The sequence below is a fragment of the Cariama cristata genome, unplaced genomic scaffold (genome assembly GCF_000690535.1).
Source record: "Cariama cristata isolate BGI_N322 unplaced genomic scaffold, ASM69053v1 scaffold10260, whole genome shotgun sequence".
NCBI lineage: Eukaryota > Metazoa > Chordata > Aves > Cariamiformes > Cariamidae > Cariama > Cariama cristata.
In genome coordinates, this window is record NW_009592961.1 from 87,565 (window position 1) to 110,465 (window position 22,901).

Below are 22,901 nucleotides of genomic sequence, written 5' to 3' on the forward strand. Positions count from 1 at the left end.
AATATTTTTCAGGTTTTTCAATTACTTTTCAGTCAGCCACCTGGCTTCACTCATCTCTAGCAACCGTGAAGCCACAGACTTGACAACCATTTACCCCTAAGCAAGAGCATCATCTGCTTACCGGCTCTAATTCCCACCCTCATTCAGCAGACACATCCCATCCAAACACGCACAGAGCCTATACCCAGCCTTCCAAGACACACACTTCTCTAGGTGAGAGCTCCAAGTCTGGACCTAAACAGACAAAAAACACTCAGCTCCAATGCAAGTCTGGTTCACCATGCACAAGTGAACAAGGTTCAGTATGCACAAGATGTAGAAGTCTAATGAATACACTGAGAACTGGAAGTCCACCTGACTCTCCTCAACCCACAGTAAAAATAAAGACAACTAGCACCGTGGCCTGTGACCGCAAGCTGTTAGAAAGATGGCAAGTCAACTGAAACTTTACTACACACAATACATTCTCTAGAGGCCAGACAATTTTTTGTCATTTTGAATTTACAAGGGAACATCAAATTGCCCAAATCCAAAGTTACTAGTATTGCAAGACACATTACTCTTAGTATGACATATTCCCAAGAATATTTGGCAAGCTACTCCCACAGATTTATTCACTCAAGTGCTTAAGCTTGATCCTGTAAGCACCAGAAAGTTTTACTTAAACAAAAATGCAATGTAAACCCCCGCTATTGATCAGCATTCCAAGTATCTGTGTGCTCTGCATTAGGCAATCCACCACTTTAATTTACCTGTTCAAGATTTAAAAAAAAGCTCCTGTCCCTGAAGACAGGAAAGAAAGGACTGCAGGGTCCATACCTATTTCTAACATGGCTTCTTCTTCCTTGGAATGAGAAGACACTGTATTTATATCTTAGTCTCTCTACTCCAAGGGTTTCAGTTTCTATTTAATTTGAGTCACAGACAGCACAAGTTTAATGGTTTCAAACTAGACTGCCACAGATAATTTACAAACCACTGCACCATAACAGATAATTCCATTTTCACTTGCGAAACCTACAGCAAGAATAGCAGGTGGTGCTATAGCTCCAAGATTAGTGGTAAAGTTAAGTGACACTTGCACAGCAGGGGTCCTGCCTCTACTCAGCTCTAGCAGACAAATACCATTAGTCCCCCACTTTCAAAAATCTCATTTAAAAAGAAGTTATAAAACCACTTAGAAGTTCCAAAATTACAGCGAGGAAATCAGTTATTCTACAATGTACTGGCTTACAGCCAGACTGGACAACTGAAAAACAACTGACTGTTGTTGCCATCACATAAACAGGAGACCTTTTTATAGCAAAAAGAGCAGAGATCTTTTCATCAGCCAGCTTTTATTAAAAAAGAGCCAAAAGTACAAGATCTGGGACTTCCTTTACTAATTCTTCCTTCTAGTTACATTAAGGAAAGCAATCTGAACCTACCGTAAACTTATCCGACAGTAGCAAGTTCAAAAACTAGGCAAGTGTTTTTCATGCTTATTTCAGGAAGAGTCTTCTCATACCACCAGTGTCAAATTAGTTACTAATAACCACATTGAGACTGGGTTTGGTTTTTTTTTGGTAGGTTAGCTCAAGTGTTTCGTGGTTTAGCTTTAATCTACCAAAGACCTTAAATCAGTCCACATTCATTCCAATTAAACTTTGAAAAATGGGACTACTGATTTATAATTGCCAGCTATTGAAGGACGTTTAACAGAAGCTGAATGAATTATAGTCCTTGCAGTATATCCAGATTTATGGGCCCTTAATTTGATTTTCACTGTGTTGGGCACAGAAAGCAAGCCAAGTCCTGTCCTAATGATGGGCAGAATTACACCTGTCAAATAGATTAAGTCAGCAAAAAGACTTAGAATGAACACTGAAATGTATGCTAAAATAGAAACACATATTATAAACTCTTTTCTCAGACACAGATGCTTTCCAAGAACTCAAAAGGCCAATGTGGACAAGGAGAAAGCTTCAATTCAACAGCTAAGTCTCATCATTTCAACTCCACTGAATGAACTACAGTAAGTAGACGTGTAACGTCCTGGTCCCATGTTACACAAAAACACATACATACAAAAGAAAGGCAATTACCTCAGAATAGCCTGTGTTTCTTATAATCTCTGGAAAAGGGATTTCAGACATTCAAGTCAAGAAGCTACCACAGTAGGATACACAGGCCCTCATATTGTTCTTTTTAGGTAACCTTTCAGATCCAAACCCCTTTCACACCCACAAGGCAGTCCCACCAAAACCCTCTAGTTTGAGACTGAGGCTATCTTAGACACACATACAAAGAGTTCTTCAAAGACAACTCTCAGCCCTGGACTATGTGGATGAAGGGAAATCCCTGGTTAGACTTGCTCAGAGGCAGAGACACCCCACCATGCTACTGAATTTCCACATAAGACTCTTGGGTGGAGATATTAATTTGAACTTATACAACACTAAACACCAGGTCATGGTCAGTTTGATTTCAGTTGGCTATCTACTAACAAATGTAGCTGGGCACAGCGCTGAGGCTTCATCCTCAGGCTTCCTGTTTTTCCTGGACCAAGGCCTCCTCAGGAGGCAGTGACTTCACCCTTTGTGTTTGTACAGCACAGACAGACAACAAGTAGTCCTCACGGGGTCTCCTGGTGCCAGTTCTAAATGTTTGCAAAAAACTAAAAGCTCAGCAGAGCCTCCCAGTGCCAGAGACAGCCTAGAAAGAAACGGTCTAGAAAAACGCATGAGGGAAGGAGTCATACACAGTTGACCAACTGCCTTTCCAATTCTAGAAAAAGCACAAAGAACAGCAAAAATCATTTTCTACATAAATACTGTCACCAACACTATCCCACTGAGCAGCTTAAAGCATCTAGGTTCACACTTTTGAAAGCTCACGTCACATTATGTTCAATCACACACTTTCAAGGCTCTGATCCAAAACCCTCATGCACTCATCACAATATACACTACAGATCAAGACAAACAAATGAGACTATTACCAGAGGGAGCATTTTTTTTCCCCCGACATAGCCATTCCACCAACCAGAACAGGGTAAAAAGTATCATCTATCCAGCTGAGGAGGATAAATCAGGTAGTCTCTGCAGATCATCTTTCCATTCTACCCCACAACTTTATCCATCCAACATGATCTCTTCTTACTTCTTGTTCTTCCATCAACGACTGCTCTAACAAACTTGAGTGTAAACTTAAGTATCAACAGCTGAATCTGTCCTAAAGGTGTGCAATTAAATTAATTTCTTCATGTGGAACTCAACTGTACAGCAAGTACAATACAGCAATAAGATCGATTTCTCTCTCTGAAAACCAGGTGGAAGTCTTCTCTGTCCCAGGGTTTTCCTTCCATTATTGCTTCAGATACAGAGCCTGTTAAAACATACAGGGCAACTACGGCAAGGAAGTCATCTTCAGAGTTTACAGAGATTTTAGCCTTTTAAATTAATTGCAAATCTCACTTATTTGGACATAACACTTCACTGTTACAAAGTCTTTGCACAAGTGGAAAAAGGTGTAAGGTTTCTTTTGGTACAAAGACAAGAACACCTGAGCCTCTGCAAGTTACTTTCATTGGTGACACATGGCATCCAAGCCTTACAGACACATGGGCAGTCCATCTATAATATATTTATGTGCAGGGAATATTTCTTCTCTCTGATCATTACTTCCTCCAAATGGTAAGTGTTTCCTCTTAGCCGGGGAAGGGCTAACAAAGGTCTGAGAACAACATCCTGGTTGAGTTGTTTAACACAGAATTCCTAAGGGTAGGAGGAAAGAGATGCCTGGCTGATCAAAAATATGTTTCATATCTTGATTATTCCTTCCCCTTATTTAAATCCTCCAGTCTGGGTTGCAGGAATAATGTTTTGTAGGCTGACTGATAGGGTCTGATAGAAAAGTGTCACAAGAGAAAGTTATCTGGGGCAGGGAACAAAGTTGTCTAAACATTTAGATTAATTGCCTTAGAGTTTAATACATCACTGTATATGTTACTTAGCTCCTAGTACTAGGCTGCCCCCTCTTTTTCTTTGGAAAGACCTCCCCACTGCAGTAAGGAGAGTCAGCTATTATACACTGATGTTTACATGATAACCTCTAGCTTGCTGCTCATACACTAGCTGTATCCTTGGCTTATTATCACTGCAGTCAGAGCGCATGTCTCACTGAGTAGCTTAGAAATGCAAATAGATTTAAAATACCAGTTATTTAAGTGCAGTGGATAGGAAAGAGATTACTATAGTTATAAATTCACCTCAGGAGTCCTGGAATGTAATCAAGACTATATGACAACATAAGAGCATGACTGATTTCTAGCTCTGTCACCTCCTCTTGCTTACTCATTAGCTCATCCATGTGTGTATGTGCAGAACAGTAAGACTTGACAGGTGAAGTGATTAACACAAGGTAATGACATCCCTGGAGAATTCATGCTTATAATTCCCTGCAATTACCCCACAATAACTAATAACTCGTCTTATTTTTAGTATTTAACATGCTTACAATATGGAGTAAGTGAAGACAGCTGGATAGATACATTCACTTGAGGCTGAAAAGAGCTATGGTTCTGAAACACTGAGCAGACACTCACTGCCACAAATCTGAGATTACAGGATTACTTCTCTGTCCCAGGACGTTTACCAGCTAAAAACAGCCCCCATGCATTAGCAGACATGGAAGAGGTCTTGTTTGTTAGATATGAGCGACTTAACATGACATTATTAGAAAGAGCCCATGAAACAAAAATGAAGTGACAGCTGCCTCGAAAAACATGAATGCATCTATAGAATATCACCTGTATGTTGATTTGTGATATTAATCCCCAAGCTCAGTATTCTCCTTCAGTAAGCAATGGTGCTACTTCACAGAAATAGCAAACACCTTCCATCAGGTAGCTGAGCTAACAATCTTTTAGGACAAATTACATATATGATATATATGGTGGTGTCTAACTTCATTTGGTAACGCTCAAATCCTGACAAGACAATTAGTAAGGCCTCTTTTTAAAGTGATGAATATAAAACTGGGGAGAATTTTTTGTATTAACTGATATTATCATCTCCTTCTCAAAGTATTCAAGATGAAAGAGCATGTCATCATTTAAAAGTAGACAAGCTTGCAAAAGTATTTATGCAACACAACTAAGCTACAGGCATTGAAACTCTGGCATGAAAATATGAATTTTTAAAAGTCACAGGTTGCTGCATTTGATTTCCCTTGAAAATAGGGATAAAAAAACAAAGTCAAGTATTTCATTATTAAACTTGACCTTCTAGACTCCTTGGATCCTTGATTTCAACAAAAGAGACTGCTGGATCAAAAAAAATCGAGTGTGCATTCAATTAACTGCGCACACATATGGAAAGGCACACAGCCATGATAAGTTTGCCTTAGAGACAATCAACTATTGTGGATGATCAATACACTTCTCCCCTCCAAAACTATCTGTTATTTGTTGAAAAAATATTTTCAAGCTTTAGCCATTTGTTTTCAATCTTCTTCAAAGTCAGAAATTTTTTTTCTGTTACTATTGCCAAGGATTTGGGTTTTTGCCACATTGCCATAGGTCAAAAATAAAACAAAATATAAAAACTTAGAAGAAAAAGGGCTTGCAAATACCTCAGCAAAAAATATGCAGTAAATTTCAGTTTGAAAGATCTATGTTTTGGAACGTTACGAACACATCAAAACAGGATTTCTAGTAGAAACTTCTGTAGGTGCTGAACCTCACATTTATCTTCTAGAGAAATTATGAAAGTGCAAGAAAGAGGCATTTGTCAAAATACTTGACTACAGTAATAGTCTGAATTCTTAAGACTATAAAGATAGAGTTTTCTTCTAGCTATAAGCCTGCTCCAATAAGCTCAGAAGTCACCATTTCATGAAGACAGGAGGAAAAAAAAAAAGTCACAAAACTTGAGTGAAGCAAGGAGGATTACAGTTGGTTAACTGTTTCACAACATGTTCAGAGCATATATTCTATAGGTACATTAACTCTAAGGAAATATCTGTATTAACTAACAAAGTACCTAGTCTCTATTTAAGAACATACAGTATGTAATAAACAAAACCTGTTAATAAAATCGTGCAATAAACAATATTGAAAGAGGTACACTAGGAAACAAAGTTTCCAGGCAATATTACATTCCTTTAAACATTTAAGCCAAAAATTTGAAACAGGTGCTCTCAGTCATACACAAAAGAAGCTTTCTTATTAAGAACTTAACATTACTGATATGGCTTACTGAGTGAAATTGCAGTCTGAATCTGCAGTCACCTTTACTAGAATCAGGCTTGAATTAGGAAAGGAAAAAAGGTAGTTTTCCTCCCTATAATAAAGCCTGCTTATTTGACTCAGCTATGTGCAATACATTGTAGAAGTGTTCCAGGGTCCACGCATATTCCTTGAGTTCCATCCTTATTTCTTAAAACAGTCACCTATTACAGCATCAAAAGAAACTACAGTAAGCTTTGAAGCTCCAATAACCTTCTTCTGCTTTACTGCATTACTAACATGGCCACTTAACCCCCCATTCTCAGCTTCCAAACTAGCATCTCAGGCTTTCTGCAGTCTGGATACATTTTCACCACCAGCATAATCCATGCCCTTTCCCCAAGAGTAGCTCCTCAGTTATCCACACAGAAAACTTTCTCCAGAAAGGAATACTTGTCACAAACTCCACCAGCTACAGAGAGGGCCTTGGGACCTACTAGAAAGGAAGCATCAACTGGCTTAATTTACTCTACAGATATAGCTTGATTGCTGAAGACAGATTTTGATATCTTTCTGAAACTATCCTACTGACTGATCTACATTTTCTGTGATTCTACCCACAGGTTCTTGTCTTTCTTACCCTTATTAAGCAAAAAAGAAAGATTGCTAGCAGCAAGTCTGACAAGTTCTCATTTCCCTCAAAATAAGTGGCAAGGCCAGACACTAACCGCTATGGCAAGGACAGAACTGACAGACCTGCACAAAAGTCTTTCAAGATGTGACAGTCTGCATTTCACATTGGAATATAAAGCGGGGTAAGAAATAACAGAGGAAGTCTTGGCAATAGAGGTAACACATAAGCAGGGACCGAGAGAAACAGAAATAAGCCACACATCCCAATAGGCTTCAGGATGTTCCCAAGGCTGTATTTGGAGAATCTGCAGCCAAAATTAAGCTTCTTTAGCCTTAAAAGAGATGCTATCCTTGCACACTGTTACTAGAGCCAAGGGCAGATCCAGATGAGATGGCAAAGGTTTCCCAGGTGCTGAAAAATCAGTCAGTCCTGGAACACTATGCTACAGTACGTTAAAAACTAGAAGCTATGCGATTTGCCTTCCCTTCATCCTCCCCACTCAGCACGTGTAAAATAAAGTAGGTATCAACAGCCCCTCCTTCTGTGAGAGTTGTTCTAACTCAGTTTCAACTGGGGGAGTAGAAAGCAAAGTCATCAGTGATTTTATGGTACTGCCCGAAACACCCTTGCACTTGAGTCACCACAGGATTATTCATAGAAGAGCACCCTACCTAAGCTGTGTATGAACCTCCTGAAGCACCTACTTCTCAATTCACCGCCGAGACAAAGGCAGTATTACCAGGACACTTCCCAATATCTTAATCAACCCTCAAGATGCACCAAATCCTGATGGAAAGTGTTTAACGAGTACCAATGGACAATGGTTTCAGCCTGCACTAGTTCTGCAGTGAAGATGGGTCAAGCTTCTGAAATTCTCTGCATAATACTGAATATTATTAATAGAAGAAAATGGAAATAGGTATACTGAAGATTTGAGAGATGTTTGTAGACTAAGCCACCATTAAATAACTTCTACCAGCATTCAAAAAATGAAAGCTAAAAGATACCTCAATCGTTTTGAGCAATGCTTGTGTCTTCTCTGTTGAAGCAAAAAATAACAGAAATACTTATTTCTCCATTTTTTCCCCAACTCTGAAGGATCAAACAAATAGTATGCTTCATATTAAACAGAATCAGAAGTGGAAGCATGCCATTTTGTCTTCACTGATACATTTTGCACACTAGAGAATACCTTGGCTTTCACATTTTCCTTTTGACACTTCAGGTACCCTAATAAACAGTATTTTCATCACTTTTCAAGGGATACTATGCCTAGCCTAGTAGGTCTCATACTCTACAAGTGCAACTTTATCTTGGACTCCATTTTCCCCTTTGGCTAGTTCCTTTCCATTACCCTGGTTAGTTCTGGTCAGAAGGCCATGGATATCTGTTGGTGGACAGACTCTAAACAATCTGCTTTGGGATGACTCCATAACCAGACCCTCACAGTCCATTGTGCACGAGGCTTCTTGCACCCATCACCTTTATATGGTTCAAATTTGACCTTACAGTCACACTGTTGGGTCTTACGTCCTTCTGCTGTTTTCACGATCATTTTTCTAGGTTTCTGGGCTATTTCTGGTATTAGGATTTATGCCTTGCATGACATTATAAACGGTAAGTCCTAAACCATGAAAGACCGTGTATGTGATTATGGAACCCTCTTGCATTCCTTGAGACACTCATTTTGAGACAAATAAGGAAAGAGCACAGAATATTCATTCTTTTATGACATAGCACTGGTCACGACATTTGATACACTAAAAGAAAAAAAATTCAGAGCAACAACAATTTCACTCCTTCCCCATCTTTCAGTTTCCCCATCACAGAAAAAAAAAAGTCTTGTTGCAAGAATTTGATGCAAATTTACAGCAAGGAAACTCTATCTTCCCACATGCTTCGCCTTTGTGTCTCACACTGGTAAGTGATTAAGAATTGAAGCTGTCACACGTGAAGAGATTAATTTTCCTTAAAACCCACATGTCCTCTGCCTGAAATTTCCCCAAACGTCTTGCTTTTTTCTTTGCACGGATAATGCAAGGCTAACACATCACTTAAATAGAAAGGAACTGGTAGAAAGCAGCAGACAACACCTCACTCACTGAAACACAAAGCAAGTTACCTCTCGTTTGTTTCTCCTGGCAACTTTGAGAAATTCCATAAGGATCTGCAATTGGGCAGCATGGGACTCCTACAACACAGTAAATAAAAAAGTATAACTCTTCTATATACATTAAGAGAAACAAACATTTGTTTTATACACAGAAATCCACCCTTAGCATAGAAACAGCTTTCATTTAGAGGTGAGGAAGAGAAAATTACTTAAGGTAGTTTTAAGAATGGTAGTTTTACTTTGCCTCACAGGTTTTAAGGTTTTGTTTGGCTCGTGGCAAGTTTTTACATGAAGGCAGAAATCGTATCAGCTCTTGTTTGTGCATTACTGAAGACTTACTAATAAGTTTAAATGCTTCTCCATTTTTGGCTACTGCATCTGAAATTGGTTTTGGAATACAGGTTCTTCACAGACTCATCTTCTACCCTGGAAGATCATTAGCATCCACTTTGTGATTAACATGCTAAAGCATGAAGTATTTATATAAAACACACCTCCCCCCAAAATTAACGTTTGTGTTTATGTAAAGAGATTACTGCTGAAGATTTCTCCAGGGCAGAAGACAACAATAAAGTCACTGATGAAACAAAAACATCCCTTTCCAATCTTTCCATAACAGGTCATTTACCTCAACAATCAACTTAATATTTTCACCTAAATTGGCCAAAAACTTGACAGGGCAGGGTAAGAGAATCTCAAGAGGAAAGAAAACTAAAACCTATATTCCAACATTAATATAATCCTATCCCAGCATTCTGAGACATTTTCACAACCTACCAAAATATTTAATAATAAAGGAATGTGCACATACACTCAGAAAGGATCAAGGCATAAGGGCACACAGAATCCATTGAAGGCAGATGGGACAGGACAAGTAAAGAGATTAGGATGCAAGACTACTACTTTTCTGAGATTATCTTCTTCCTTCCCACCCCATGACAATAATGAAAGTGAAACAAGTAAAACTAGAAAGGAAAAATATTTCTAAATTGTTCTTTAAGTGTCAGGTGGGGTTTTGTTTTTTAAGGCTTAGCATCCTTAGAAGATATTCCTGCTCAGAGGCAGCCATACACTCAGTCCTGTGCCTTGTTTCAGATTTGTCACAAATGGCACAAAAAAGCTTGAGGGGGGAAAAAAAAAGTTTTACTCTGAAGTTTGAAACCTTACTCCTACTACCCCCGTATCTTCACTGAACCACAATGAAAAAGTTACATACAAGTCCCCATGCAATAATGTAACAGTTTTGCTAGTAGTCAGTAAACAAATTTTTGGGTTACTTCCCTTCCATCAGAACCACAAGTGGTGTAAATATTGGTTCTGCAAGAGTGAATAAGATAAGCCATTCTCAATACAACTTTTCCTAACCTGTTTTAACACACCATCGAAACCCACCTTCCTACCCAAAGTTCACTAGGCCAAATTTTGTAATCCAGTTTAATTCAGAAAGTCTGACTCTCATAACTGGAAAATGGTCACTTGAGACCAACAGCATGGAATGGCCAAATACATCAGAACTATCCCAAACCAACCACATTTCAGTTAAAGCATAGGAACAACTTGCTTCATATTGTATAAATCTTCAAACCAGCCTCATAAACAAGAGATATGAACTTTTCTTTCAAGCATTAAATACTAAAAAAGTCTTCAGAGATGGCAGTCAGTCAGGTTCTAATCAGTGCCAGTAGAAACTAAAAGGTATGATCTTTTTCACACACTCATTGAGTTTATTCCTCAACCTGTATTTTGGGCTTCTCTGTGCTTATTAACCAAGAAAGACCTGATATTTACTTGTACAACAGTCAATTAGCAAACATCTTCATATGCATTTCTGTTTTACTAGCCACTTCCTCTTATCCTTTTCCGCTTTCCCTGTTTGTTTGTACAACCCTGCTAGTAGCAGCAGCCCTGTAAGCATGTTATGGGCATCACAGTTGAAATGTTAGCTTGCTAATAGGTCAGTGAGACGGCCAATTTTTCAACACCAAAACACAAGACAAAATTCTAAGCAATTAATTCAGTAATAGAATCTTACTTCAAGAGATGCAAGCATGAAAAGAGAAGACTGCTAACTAGACAGTGTTCATTTAAATAAGACAAGAGAAACTTCTTACTGCTTCCAATTGTTTCTTCTTTTGCACCAGCAGCTCCAGCATCAGGTTGACATTAGCCAAGTCAAGATTGTCTTGATCAGTTCCCAACAAATCTTGAATTATCTGCCACCTGTGGCCATTCTAGAAAGAGAACAAGAGATGTTGGAGAGACGGTGAGTTCAAGCCACCCAGGGCTATATCCAGCAACAGACATTGAAAGCAACACTGCAATATTTCATCCCTTTAAAATTTCAAAACAATTTTCAGGAGTCAGAATTCCCAATTCTCCCACACGTACAGGATATAGCTCTTCTGTTCAACTGCATAACTGCTTATCTTATTTGGAAGATACTTGCACTTCATGAGAGCCTAGCTGCTACTGCTAGGAAGAGTTTATTTCCCATCCAGAATTTTATCTGATTTGTGCCCCAGTTTCTGAGAACATGTTTCTATCAGGAGCTAAAAAAAAAAACCCACAACGTGTCTATCCAAGCTTAGTTGGATTACATCCATGTGAAATACTGTTAAGTGGCAAAAGTGGCAATACCTTTTAATTTTAACCAAATAATAGGTAAAGCCCTCATGCTAAATTCAAATGAAAGAAGGTAGTATCAGCTTATTTTTTCTACTGTCACCTCCCACGCTACTCCTCTTAAGAGTATTTTCATGGGAAATGTGAGAGTTGGAAAGACGACTGAGCACATCAGGGTGATCTTCTCATTTAACCTGTCAGAGGTGAGAAAGAATCCTCAGAGCACCAGCATACTACCATGGAGCCCATTCTTCCCTACAGGCTCTTTGCTCTTCTCCTTGTCAGTAAAGAGTAAAAATGGTACCTTTTAGTACAGGAAAACCTGAATAATAGGTTAATGCTAATATAGCCTTATATCAAAAAGCCTCAGGAACCAATAGGTGCAGCTGAAAGGTCTTTAGACCTTCTACAAAGCAAAACTGGATTAAAAAAGCCTGCCCTATAAAAGCTACGACACTAGATCAAGATATTTAAATTTGCAAGAACTAGAAATGCCATCCAGTCTAAACCAGACATTTTCTGAGAAGTTGCTGCCTCTTTGTGTTACTAGATTAAGAAAAACAAGATGTAACATTCATGTAGAACACACAACTTGTTACACAATTTTCAACAGAACCTGTGGAAACCACACAGGCAAAAACTCAATTTCAATCTGGAACAACTGGGGAAAAAAATACAATTTTTAAGCAAGTCAACAAAATTTGAGACAAACTTTACCATACTAATGTACTAGTTAAATGTACTACTGCTAAACTACTCAAATCTTCAACGATGCCTTAACACAATTTTTAAATGAGACAAATCCACGACCAAGAAATGGTGCATTTGCTGCAACATGTCTTGAATTACTTCTCTTAATACCATAAGTAATAAAAGAGGTGAACAGGCACATTAAGGAGCTGGTACAACCGCAAGGTTTCTTCTTTTTAGAGATGTTGGTATTTTTTATTTGCTTCCAAAAGGTAGTCACAGTACTGTTTTGGGCATGTAGTCATAGTAGATTTCCACTAACTGGTAGTTATCTAAAATAGATTCATCTATAGACATAGTTTTTAAAGGTGTGCTATGAGAAAGAGCAAAAACAATTTCCAAGTTACTGTACATGCCTTCAGGTCATTTGTGTGCATTTTAAACCAGATATGGTTTATGTATATTTTATATTAAACATAGTGTACAGTCATTGTAAAATATGCATAAAGACTTACTGTGAGTAAACCAATGAAGCCTTAAAGCGTGCTCTTTTCTAAAGCATACAACTGCTGAAAGCATTAGTTTCTGTAACACAGCCCCTAAATTAAAACTTCAATAGAGGGGGTTTTTTAACTGACAAAAAACAGGGGCTTCATGATTTTTAATACTACTTTGCCTTATTTATGAATTTAACCTTATTTATGAATTACAGAAGCCAAGGAAGCCAGACATAGCAGGACAAATATGCAGCTTTCCTGGTTAATGTTATATATTCTTTTTGATCTTAATGTACAAGAGCATGCACTGCTGCTCTACAGGAGTTTTCATGAACTGAGAACACAGACCATGCATTGATTCTGTGACATGAAGCAAGTCTAGAAGATACCAAGGCAGTATTATCCGGGATCAGACTTGGAATGCCAGTACTTCAAATGCATCCTTCTCCCTCTTGTGGTTGGTATTAGCCTTCCTCCAACTTCCCTGTAGAACACAGCTTCTCACCCATGGTACTCCTAATCATCCATTACTCTCATTGTAGCTGTAATTTCCAACACTGAATGAGAATTATTACCTTTAAACAAGTGTGTTTCCATGAGTAGTTTCCCAGGTTATATTCGATACATCATGTGACACACTTAGCTACGCTAACACAGCTTGCCTCTACACATATAATGCTGTCAGGAAGAACGACAGTTAACAAGGTTGAAGGGATCTAGTGCCACTGATATTGCTATTATTCCTTCATGAAGCAAGTTAAAGCATCAGCTCAACAGTATAATTTCTTCTAAATTAAGCCACATAACACAATTGCTGTACAATTATATGAAGTAAGAAAGTTGGAACATACGGTGCTACTCACTGAATGGTCCAGTTTGAGTCTTTTCTCCTCAGATCTTTGCTTCTGTTTAAGAATAAGTTCATTGACTGAAAAACATAAGATGTCAGAGAAGAGATGGATTTAAAGTTCACAAGTATGAAAGATTCTACCTCAATATTTTTACTTTAGTTATTAATTCCACAGTAAGTTTATCACTAATTAAAACAGCAGATGTCTCCACTTTTTTCCTCGTCAATTTATTCCTTGATTTTTTTTAAGTATACAAAGATTATTAAAAAATAAAAATGAGCAAATACAAAGCCTACACATTCCACAAATTGCTTCAGTTCCTTTTTCTAAGCACTCACAGTTCTTTGACAAAGTTTTTCAACTCCAAGGCAGAAGTATACCACAGAAAAGTATGAGGGAGATAAAACATTAACTGATTTACTACAGGCTGAAAACACAGCTGAATAGAACAACTTCATCCTTTAATCACTATGTCCATTTCTAAAGATACATTTTTGCTAGTTTTATTTCACACCAGTTTAGTGAATGGTGCAAACAGAGAAAGATGACCTCAACTCTTCACACACGCATATAGAAGCTCTTCCCCCTCCAACACAGACCTCAAACCCTTGAACGTAGGTATACGGAAGCAGTGCTCTTCGGCCTCACATATACTCCAAGACCTGCCTCAGCACCATCTTTGACACAACATGCTTGGGTCTAAATCAGGATGCCTGTTTCTGAAGCATTCCTTGACTACTGTGGCTTTTGATCTTTTTACGATTAAATGGGTATCCCAGTACTTGAAATCAAGATTTGATTTAATTTTGATATTTCACACTGCAATGTGTTTCCTTTGATCTTTTCTCCCCATAACTAAGTTTTAAACTCTATTTCCAGTTAGAAACATTTCCCTCCCCTGTTTAAGAAGCAAATTAGAATTAGAATTACTTACAGGTATGTGTATGAATATTTTCTCTGGATCTAGTTTACACATACATTGCACAGACCTCACTACAGTAGCCAAAATAATACAATATGTAATTCAGCCTCCCGCCTCTCAGCGCCCATCCTTTGTAAACAGGGCATGTTGTTGATTATTAGACAGACAACAGTGCAAGGAAAACAAAAGTGAATAAAGACATTCAAATTTCTGGCCATCAGAAAAACATCTTCGTTTTGCTTTTCTTAGTATGCAAACAGCAGCAAGTCAGTCTCACTACTTTAACTCAGCATACAGAATGGCTGGAGGCAGCGGAGTATTAATGATTTATACTACCAACCACTTCTCTTTTTTTTTAAATAAAAACCACAGTTGACCAAAGGGCTGACATTTTGATTTTGTTTTCAATATCCAGAAGCTGGTTATTTATAGGACAAATTTACAAGTGCCTTCCTTCCTTAACAGCTAAGATGTTTCTCATGCAAGCAAGCCTAGAACTCACCTAAGAAGTTGGGATAAAGATGATCTATGTTGTCCACAACATAGTTGCATTTGGGACATCTGTTATTGTCCTCCAGGCTCTGGTGAATACATTTATAGCTGTTTAAAAAAAACATAGAAAACAAGAAACAAAGCAAGTGAGCAAACAGGAGGGCACAAAACATAAGCACAAGGTAAAGTAATATCAACCTCAGACAGTGCGTACTCTGTTTGTGCTGATAGCCAACAGCTGCATTGCCAAGACCCTCCAACAGAGTCAAAATGTTCCAGTATTAACAAAGAGCATGTGCAGCAGAAAGACAGCAAAGTTTCTTGGCAAGGATTACAAAAGGTATTGAAATACTTCATTCTTATTTCCCTAAGGATTGTGGCAACATGGATGCTTCAGCCACACTTCCATCTCAAATTCATGACCCCCTTCCACAGGTAGAGCTAAAAAACAGACTGCATTATTCAGAAGCAACTCTTCTAGATTAGCCAAATACTTAGCAAACAACATTAAAAGCTATTATGCATTTTGGGTAACTGAGCAGAGGAAACACCTTCACCAGCTTCTCACATTTCCCCCTACCCCCTGGCTGTTGTTGTCACCAGAAGTGACTTCAGAGGCGCTCTCTGTTGAGCTGTCGGCTATTTGAGGGACAGAGTAACTACAAGATCCACTTTAGTGAGATGCTTAAGCCTGATGCTAAGAACCTAGCTTGAAGTCAACTGCTGGTAGAGACATGTGACAACATTGCTCTGTTCTTTCTAAATAAAGATATCTGCATGTTTCTCATCTTGGACTTCTAAAAAAAGTTAGAAATCACAGGGATGAAGCGTTACCAGAGAGGGCATAAAAATCAGCTGTTATCTTACCTGTTGCAGGTCAAAACATTTCTGAAAGTTAACTAAATCCACTGCTTGAGGAAGTGCTTTATGCTACTAAAATCTTACTTCTTGTAAAAGGTAGGCAATTTATTTCTAGTTAACAGACACCAGAAGAGTATAATGTACACAGGATATTAAAACATCATGGTTCAACATGTATTCCAATCCCTAGTTGAGAGGATGATCAGCAGATAGTTCCACACCTGCCCCTGGAGGGTTCTTGTACCTCTCCGTGAAACATTTGCTCCTTGTGACAGCCACAGCGAAAAATAAGTGGACCTTGGTCCAATTCAATACAACAAAAACAAGCCTGAAGCATATCCTCTCTTAAAAAGTTCCAGAGAACTGCAATAGACAACGTGCGAGCCACTTCAAACCGCATACAGTCTTGCACAAAGGCAAGGAGGACCTCCCAACACCAACACTCACTCCCATGACCTCTACAGAGGCAGGACCGATAGAGATAAGTCGACACACTGTTCTGACTCTGGGTACTGGATGCTACCAGCAGTTTATGACCATTTTATTGCTTTACAGAGGAAATATGGTGGCACGATATTTTGTTTTAAACACTAAGACAACTTCTTTTAATCTAACCAGTACACATCTTTTAAAATTTCATTTCAACCTCTTTCTTCAGTGATGGGACAGAAGATAGAAAAGTAACAAAAACCTCAGAAGGAAAGGGATTCACAGCAATGTCAGTCCACACGTACCGCAAGCGATGGACATCTTGCACAATACAAAAAATCTTACCAGAAGCTGTGTCCGCATTTCGTCATGTAGGCTTCTTCAATCATATCAAAACAGATAGGGCTGAAAACAAAACAAAAAGAAAAAAGACATCTTTATGATTTTTTTATGTTAAAAAAAGGAAGGAAAGTATTATTAATTCAAAGTACCACCTAATCACACTTGGGTAATATTTTCTATTTGTAAAAAGAGAGGACACAGAAGTACAACAGCAACAGGGCAGTATAAAGATCAAAAGGGCAATCAACAGTTCTTTGAACTCAGAATTATGCTGCAGCTTGCTACAATTAGACAACAGGTAAGTCTCCACTCTTGAAGCTTTCAAGAACTGCAAACCACCCCAACAAAGCCAGAGTACCTTCAGCAAACAAGGCTGCAGAAGAACCTCCTAACCACCTGTGCTAGGTCTCAAACAAAATGTAAAAAAAAAAAAACTGTTTTTTACATAAATAGACATAAGATTTTATAAATATGACAAGAAAATTAGTTTATCCTTCCTTTTTTCAGCTAATAGCTACCTATAATTTAAAAAAAGGATGCAAAGAGGCAGAGCAGAACAGAAATAGTAATGATCTCATGAGAACAAGAACTAATGGGGAGGAGCAGGAGGAGAAGGTGCCCAGGAGGGGGTGATCCTGCAGAGCACTGCTAGGCAGCAGGCAGGGCTGAGGCTGCTGAAGAGGACGATGAAGGTATGGAACCAAAAAATGGAACCAACGGTCCAGCACAATGTTACAAAGTCAAAGGAGAAGATGGGAAAAGTAGAACATGGGACTGTTCATAAAGAAGACAGAGGAATGCAAATGGAAACATGGGCTTTAGCTTTTTCCAAGACTAGTTAGTGACCAAAGCGCAGCCAGCTCTCTGGGAGGGATCACCAAGAACCAAGCTGAAGAGAAGAAGGATGTGCAAGCAAGCAGTGCTCCACAGGAACCTGAGCAAGACAAGAGAGACAGGAATTCAGTGAGATGGGTAGTGGAAGAAATCTGTCTCATCGAGTGGCTGTGACATGTTTGAAAGGAAAATGAAACAAATGAAAGCAGAGGAGAGCTGCATCTTACTTCCAGTGACTCCTACAGCTGCTATCCCTGATAGCTGGTAAGATATGCTGTCACATACATACTCATCTTCAGATCTTGGCCAGCTATCCAGGGAGATGCTGTGGACAGTAACATCACAATTCCGCACACATCTATCAGCTGTGTCACAAGCTTCAACTTGCTTTCAGTCCCTTACAGAGATCAAAATGCTCTCTTCTCACTCCCACGAGTCCACAATCTCAGTTCAGAGAGGTTTTCACCAGCGTTTGTTTTCTTCAGAAACAGCCTCCTCCCACCTTCTGCCAACAAGGCAGTTCCCACAGAATGAGCTGTTAATAAACTGTTAACAAAGTTTTGAAAAGCATGAATCTTTCAGAATCCAAGATCAAAACCCCAGATCAGACTGAAATAAGCAATGCTTGGCTGAGCAGGGCAGTGGAACATCTCAATTTCTCCCCTTTTTAGCACTCCACAGCAGTCATTCCCCCTTTCGGTCATCCATTTTAGAGGATACTAACATTTGTTACCCCATCAGGCATTTAAAAATAGGGAGGAGGAAACATCTTTTAAATACTTATTTTCTAAGCTCACAGAGGAGAAGCTGTGGTCCCTGCCAATGCAATCTTCCTCTGAATCACCAAACTGGAAAACATGGATACTTCAAAAGGTTTGTCTAACTCAGCATAGAAATCAGGTTGTCCTAAATATTCCACCAATTTGTCTGTATAAACACAATGTAAAAGCAAATGAATCAAACCAGAATGCTACTCTCTGAACCAACTGAGCCACCTCAAAAGAAGCCTCAAAAATAATTATCTCGCACCTGTCCCCCTTCCACCCTGACAGACCCTTTTCCGCACATCATTTGTCTTGAGTAGCACCAACTTCAGGAATTCAAGTCACCGTTTCCAAGTTAGAAGTTATTTAGTTTCAATGCACTGTTTAGTCAGAACAAATTATGACCAAACCTAGCCAACAAGGGTAGATTAATAAGAGGAAAATTAGCCATCTTTGTATTCTGTTAGCTGGCCCTTTAAAAAAAAGTCAAAGACTTATGGTGACATGCGTGTCTGAGGCTGGTTTCTCCCCAGTGGTGATGAACACCTTAACTTCTTAGCCACCTTCTAGTCATGCTGTATAACACAGTCCCACTCTCTGTATCGTGTTAAAAACTGCTATTCCCCACAGGGCCACATGTGTTCTTTCCAGCACGCTCCTAAGGCCCTGCCTCCAAGAAGTGCAGCAATCAAAGCTGTAACATTCCTACGTCTGCAATAGGACATCACAAATCAGAGCTAAAATAGGAAGATTAACTCCTAACACGACAGTCACCCAAAACCACTGTTCCCAAACTTATTCTTCTTCATACCGGTTTGACTGAAGAAGTGACAGAGCCAAAATAGTTGAGAAAAAGCAATCAGAGTCAGCAAACAAAGCCATTCAGTGCCAGGGTCATCACTAACAGAGCCTGAAGTTTCCATTAAGAACTGTTCTCCCCTCGAAATGCTCACTGATTTACAAGTGGGAACAAGACTGATGTCTTTTAATACTTACCGAAGCCAAGCTGGCTGTAACACATGAAAGTTGCTATGCACCAGTTGTTTTAAGTTAATCTAATACAGAGGGAAGGTTAAGAAAGTACTGGAGTGATGGGGACTTGACACATACTACAGCTTGTAGTATACACCAAAATTGAGAAGCAGAGGTACAGTGAAGTCAAGGCTTCTCTGCAAGAGATAGCTCTTATTGTCTATTTGTCTTAAGCAGCAGAGCCAGGTAAGGATAGAAATTACTTCAGCAAGCTAAAAATTCACTGATCTTTACCAGATACTGATGTCTTATTTACTAAACAGTTTTTAGGCAGCACTGCAAAGGCTTGCCATTCTTTCTCTATGGGGTAGACCTCAAACATTTTTTAAAATCATTTTAACCAAGTTCATGCATCTTAAATTTTGCCAGCTGCTTTTAGGGCACCTCTCAAGAGTGGTACTGTCACCCTGCTGCTACCCAAACACCTGGCTGAAGTGGTCACTACAAAACTTAACCACATTTCAAATTCCCTTTTGTTCTGCAGCAAGCAACACCCATTACAGTTCTTCCTTCCTATTCCACTCCTCTTTGGTCTAAGCAGAGAGCAGGATTTGCTGCAGGCTCTGTCCTTCACATGAAGGTGGCCGGGTTAAAAGATCACTGCCATTACTATCTACTCACTATGAAGCTCTAATATAACAATAGATGGTAAAACCATCATTGCATGGGGTATGTAAACAGCTCACTGTGTTCTTAGTTTGTGACCTCCAGGGTCAATTTGCAGTATTCCTTAGTAAAAGGGTTTGCCAGATCACAAACATATGAACAGCTACATTCAGTCCATGCCTGGCATTAACAAATAACCACCTGAGGAAAGAACTGTTCATAAAAAGCCACGAACCTGCAAATCCACCTTTAAACGTGGCACACAGCTCTTCCCACACCTGAGTTTGCTGGGTGTACCTCTCCAGGTCAAGTATGGAACATGCCCTCTTCCCTATGTTCTTATTCATGCCAGAGCTCAGAAATGAGCACTAGTATGAAGCAGCCACTGAAGACACAGCCTACAGCAAGATCCCCTCCATCCAGGCAAGAAAGCAGATAGTAACTCGTTTTAAAGAGGTTTAGTCAACCACGAATTGGGAGGGCTAATGTAAGGCCTGGGAAAACTGTAAGCAATTGCATCGCTGGACAGGAGAAAATCCTCTTATTAGAGGATCCAGACACTCTCCAGGCAAGTGGAAATAGGCCTGGCTATAAGAACAGCACAAACTACCTTTAAATTCTACATCCTGCACTAAGAGAAACAAAGAGTTTCCCCTTTTATAATAAAGTTGTCCAGTAAGTCAGACCTATTTGCTTTCCTGACTAGAGGTACACATTTCCAGGCAGAAGCTGATACATACCCCAAAGAGTACACACTTGCAAACTCCTGAGTGTACACCCACTAAACATTTCACAACCCAGACTAGCAAGGTATGCCAATGTTTATGTTAAAGCCTAGGTCTCAAGTTGCTGAGGCAGCACTTTTCTGAAGACAGGCAGGGAGGTTGCACACATTAATACTATTTACGGTATTTCCACTTGCACCTTGATGTTCGAAACTCACCCAAACTTCTTTACCTGTTCCCAACTTCAGTGGTAGATTCTGCTTGTACCAGACTGAGTTTACAGCTGTAGCTAACAGCAATTCAGAGCCCATGTTCAGAAAAGTTATCAAACATTCCCTGCAGCTGACAGCTTCTTGAAAGCATCCTTACAGGGAAAAAAGTGCATATGGAAAACTTCTGCTTTTCACATGAAGATATCCAAAGCTTGCTTAAATCACTTATTTAAACCTGCACACTTATTTAAACCTTTGTCATCTTGGACATTGCTCAAAATTCCAGAGTTGCCCAGTTGAGTTTATTTCTGTATTGCCAACTCAAAAAAAAAGAAAAAGGAGGAATACTCTAATTTGAAGCTAGCATTAATAAGCAAGAACAAGCCCTACAGCCCACAGAAATACACAGCAGTGAAGAACCCAGGTAAGTTAACTATAATCATTGTCTGCTTTTAAAGCTTCTGATCTGCTCTTCAATATGCCCAATGTGGCTCTTGTAAATACCAAGAAGTGGGGGAACAAGAACAGACATTTTGCCCTGATAACTACTCAGTTATTTTTTCCTCTCACTTGTTCAGCCAGTAGCACTCCTCAATGAGGAGAAAACCGCTAATCACATGTTCTCCTCGAAGCACGCACCGTACTCACCCGTAGAATAAAAAGAACCAAGAAACTCAACTTTTCGAACCATCTTAAAATACTTCAACTGGCCAACAAACTTATTATGGGTGTAAATTCCCTTCAAACATCCTCATTTCTACCACAGACAACAAAATTGGAAATGACAGCTGACTAGAAAGGGACGGGAAGCACTGGTTGCAGACCATTACCACTGCCAGAGTATAACTGCAGAGGGAACAGAGGGGCACAGGTATTTGCAACCACATAAACCCCCATGACCAGAAAACCCACGAGCAACAGCAACACAGCCATCTCCCACACCGAGTGCTCTTAAATCCACCTAACATGGCCTAAAGCCTTCAGCCAGAGAAGGACATCAGCTGATTACAGTTGTCCTCTCATCCCAGTTCTGCTACTGAGCAAACCACTACTTAGAGTAATAAGCAATAATTTATTACTTACTACTGGTAAGAAATACTTACTGCTTTTTCTGCCACTAACTTCAAACATCCAACCCTCACCTGTAAGTCAGAGCTGTCAGACAAAGTCATCTTGGAAGCTGTGGCCCATTTCTCTTCCTTTTTTTTTTTTTGACTCTCCTGCAACTCAAGCTTCTTTGCAATATCTCTTTACTGTTCGCTTCCCTCAGACACAAACACTTACCCCTACTTTCTGTTCTCACATTTTAGTACATCCAACCAGCTACAAAAATCAAACCTACTCCTTACGTTAGGAGGTTTGAAACTCATCAGCAACGGGCTCTCTAAAACTGCAAATTATCAACAGTTCTCAAACCGCACATCGCAGCGGGCCTACCGCTTCTGCTCAAAGGGTATTCCCAGCTGCAGCTTTTGCTGAACACTAGAAGGCATCTGAAAGGCTTCAAGAAAAATCTTTACCCCATCATCGGGGAAATCTCCCACTCATCTGGTTTTAGGTGCCAGACTGACACAAACCTTATTGCTCTTTCAAGCTAGCCAACTTTTCTCAGTAACAGAGGCAAACTGACACCAGCTTTGCTGGATCTATCAACCACCGCAAGACTCCTTGGATACCCGTCTGAAGGAGCACAAAACCCTCAGCTGGCTCCTCTTCCAGAGGTCAGAGCAGGGCAGCGTGAGGGGCTCCGGAGGGGCCATCTCACCCACCGGAGGCCAGAGCTCCTCTGCTACGCTGCCTAGGAAAACAGGACATTGACTTGCCATGTCAACATGTTATGAGGAAACACTTTGTGTTGCCGGTCCTTTCCGATAAGCTGGGTTGTTCCGGAGCATACCCAAGGAGGAACCTGCTGGGAATAACCTGCTTTTGCTTCTAAACAGAGAGGGTGAAAGCAACGCTGCTACACAGGGCCAAAAAGCAAAGAGAGAGCCACAAAGGTGGAGAAAAAACCCCAAAGCCATAATCCCTCGAGGGCAATTAGACTCACAGACGGCTCCTTCCCCT

General features: G+C 39.6%; 1 protein-coding gene across 1 annotated transcript in view; it reads right to left on the reverse strand.

The window, feature by feature from the left end:
* The window catches only part of RFWD2 (ring finger and WD repeat domain 2, E3 ubiquitin protein ligase), an 89,026-nt gene extending 72,308 nt beyond the window's left edge, over positions 1 to 16,718 (reverse strand). Inside the window, exons 1-5 of the mRNA XM_009704556.1 lie at positions 16,665 to 16,718; positions 15,040 to 15,137; positions 13,616 to 13,692; positions 11,067 to 11,186; positions 8,965 to 9,033 (exon numbers count right to left, since the gene is read on the reverse strand). Of these exons, the coding sequence (XP_009702858.1) occupies positions 8,965 to 9,033; positions 11,067 to 11,186; positions 13,616 to 13,692; positions 15,040 to 15,137; positions 16,665 to 16,708 (408 nt within the window). The 5' untranslated portion in view covers positions 16,709 to 16,718. The remainder of the gene's footprint in view (positions 1 to 8,964; positions 9,034 to 11,066; positions 11,187 to 13,615; positions 13,693 to 15,039; positions 15,138 to 16,664) is intronic.
* Between the last annotated feature and the right edge of the window lie 6,183 nt (positions 16,719 to 22,901).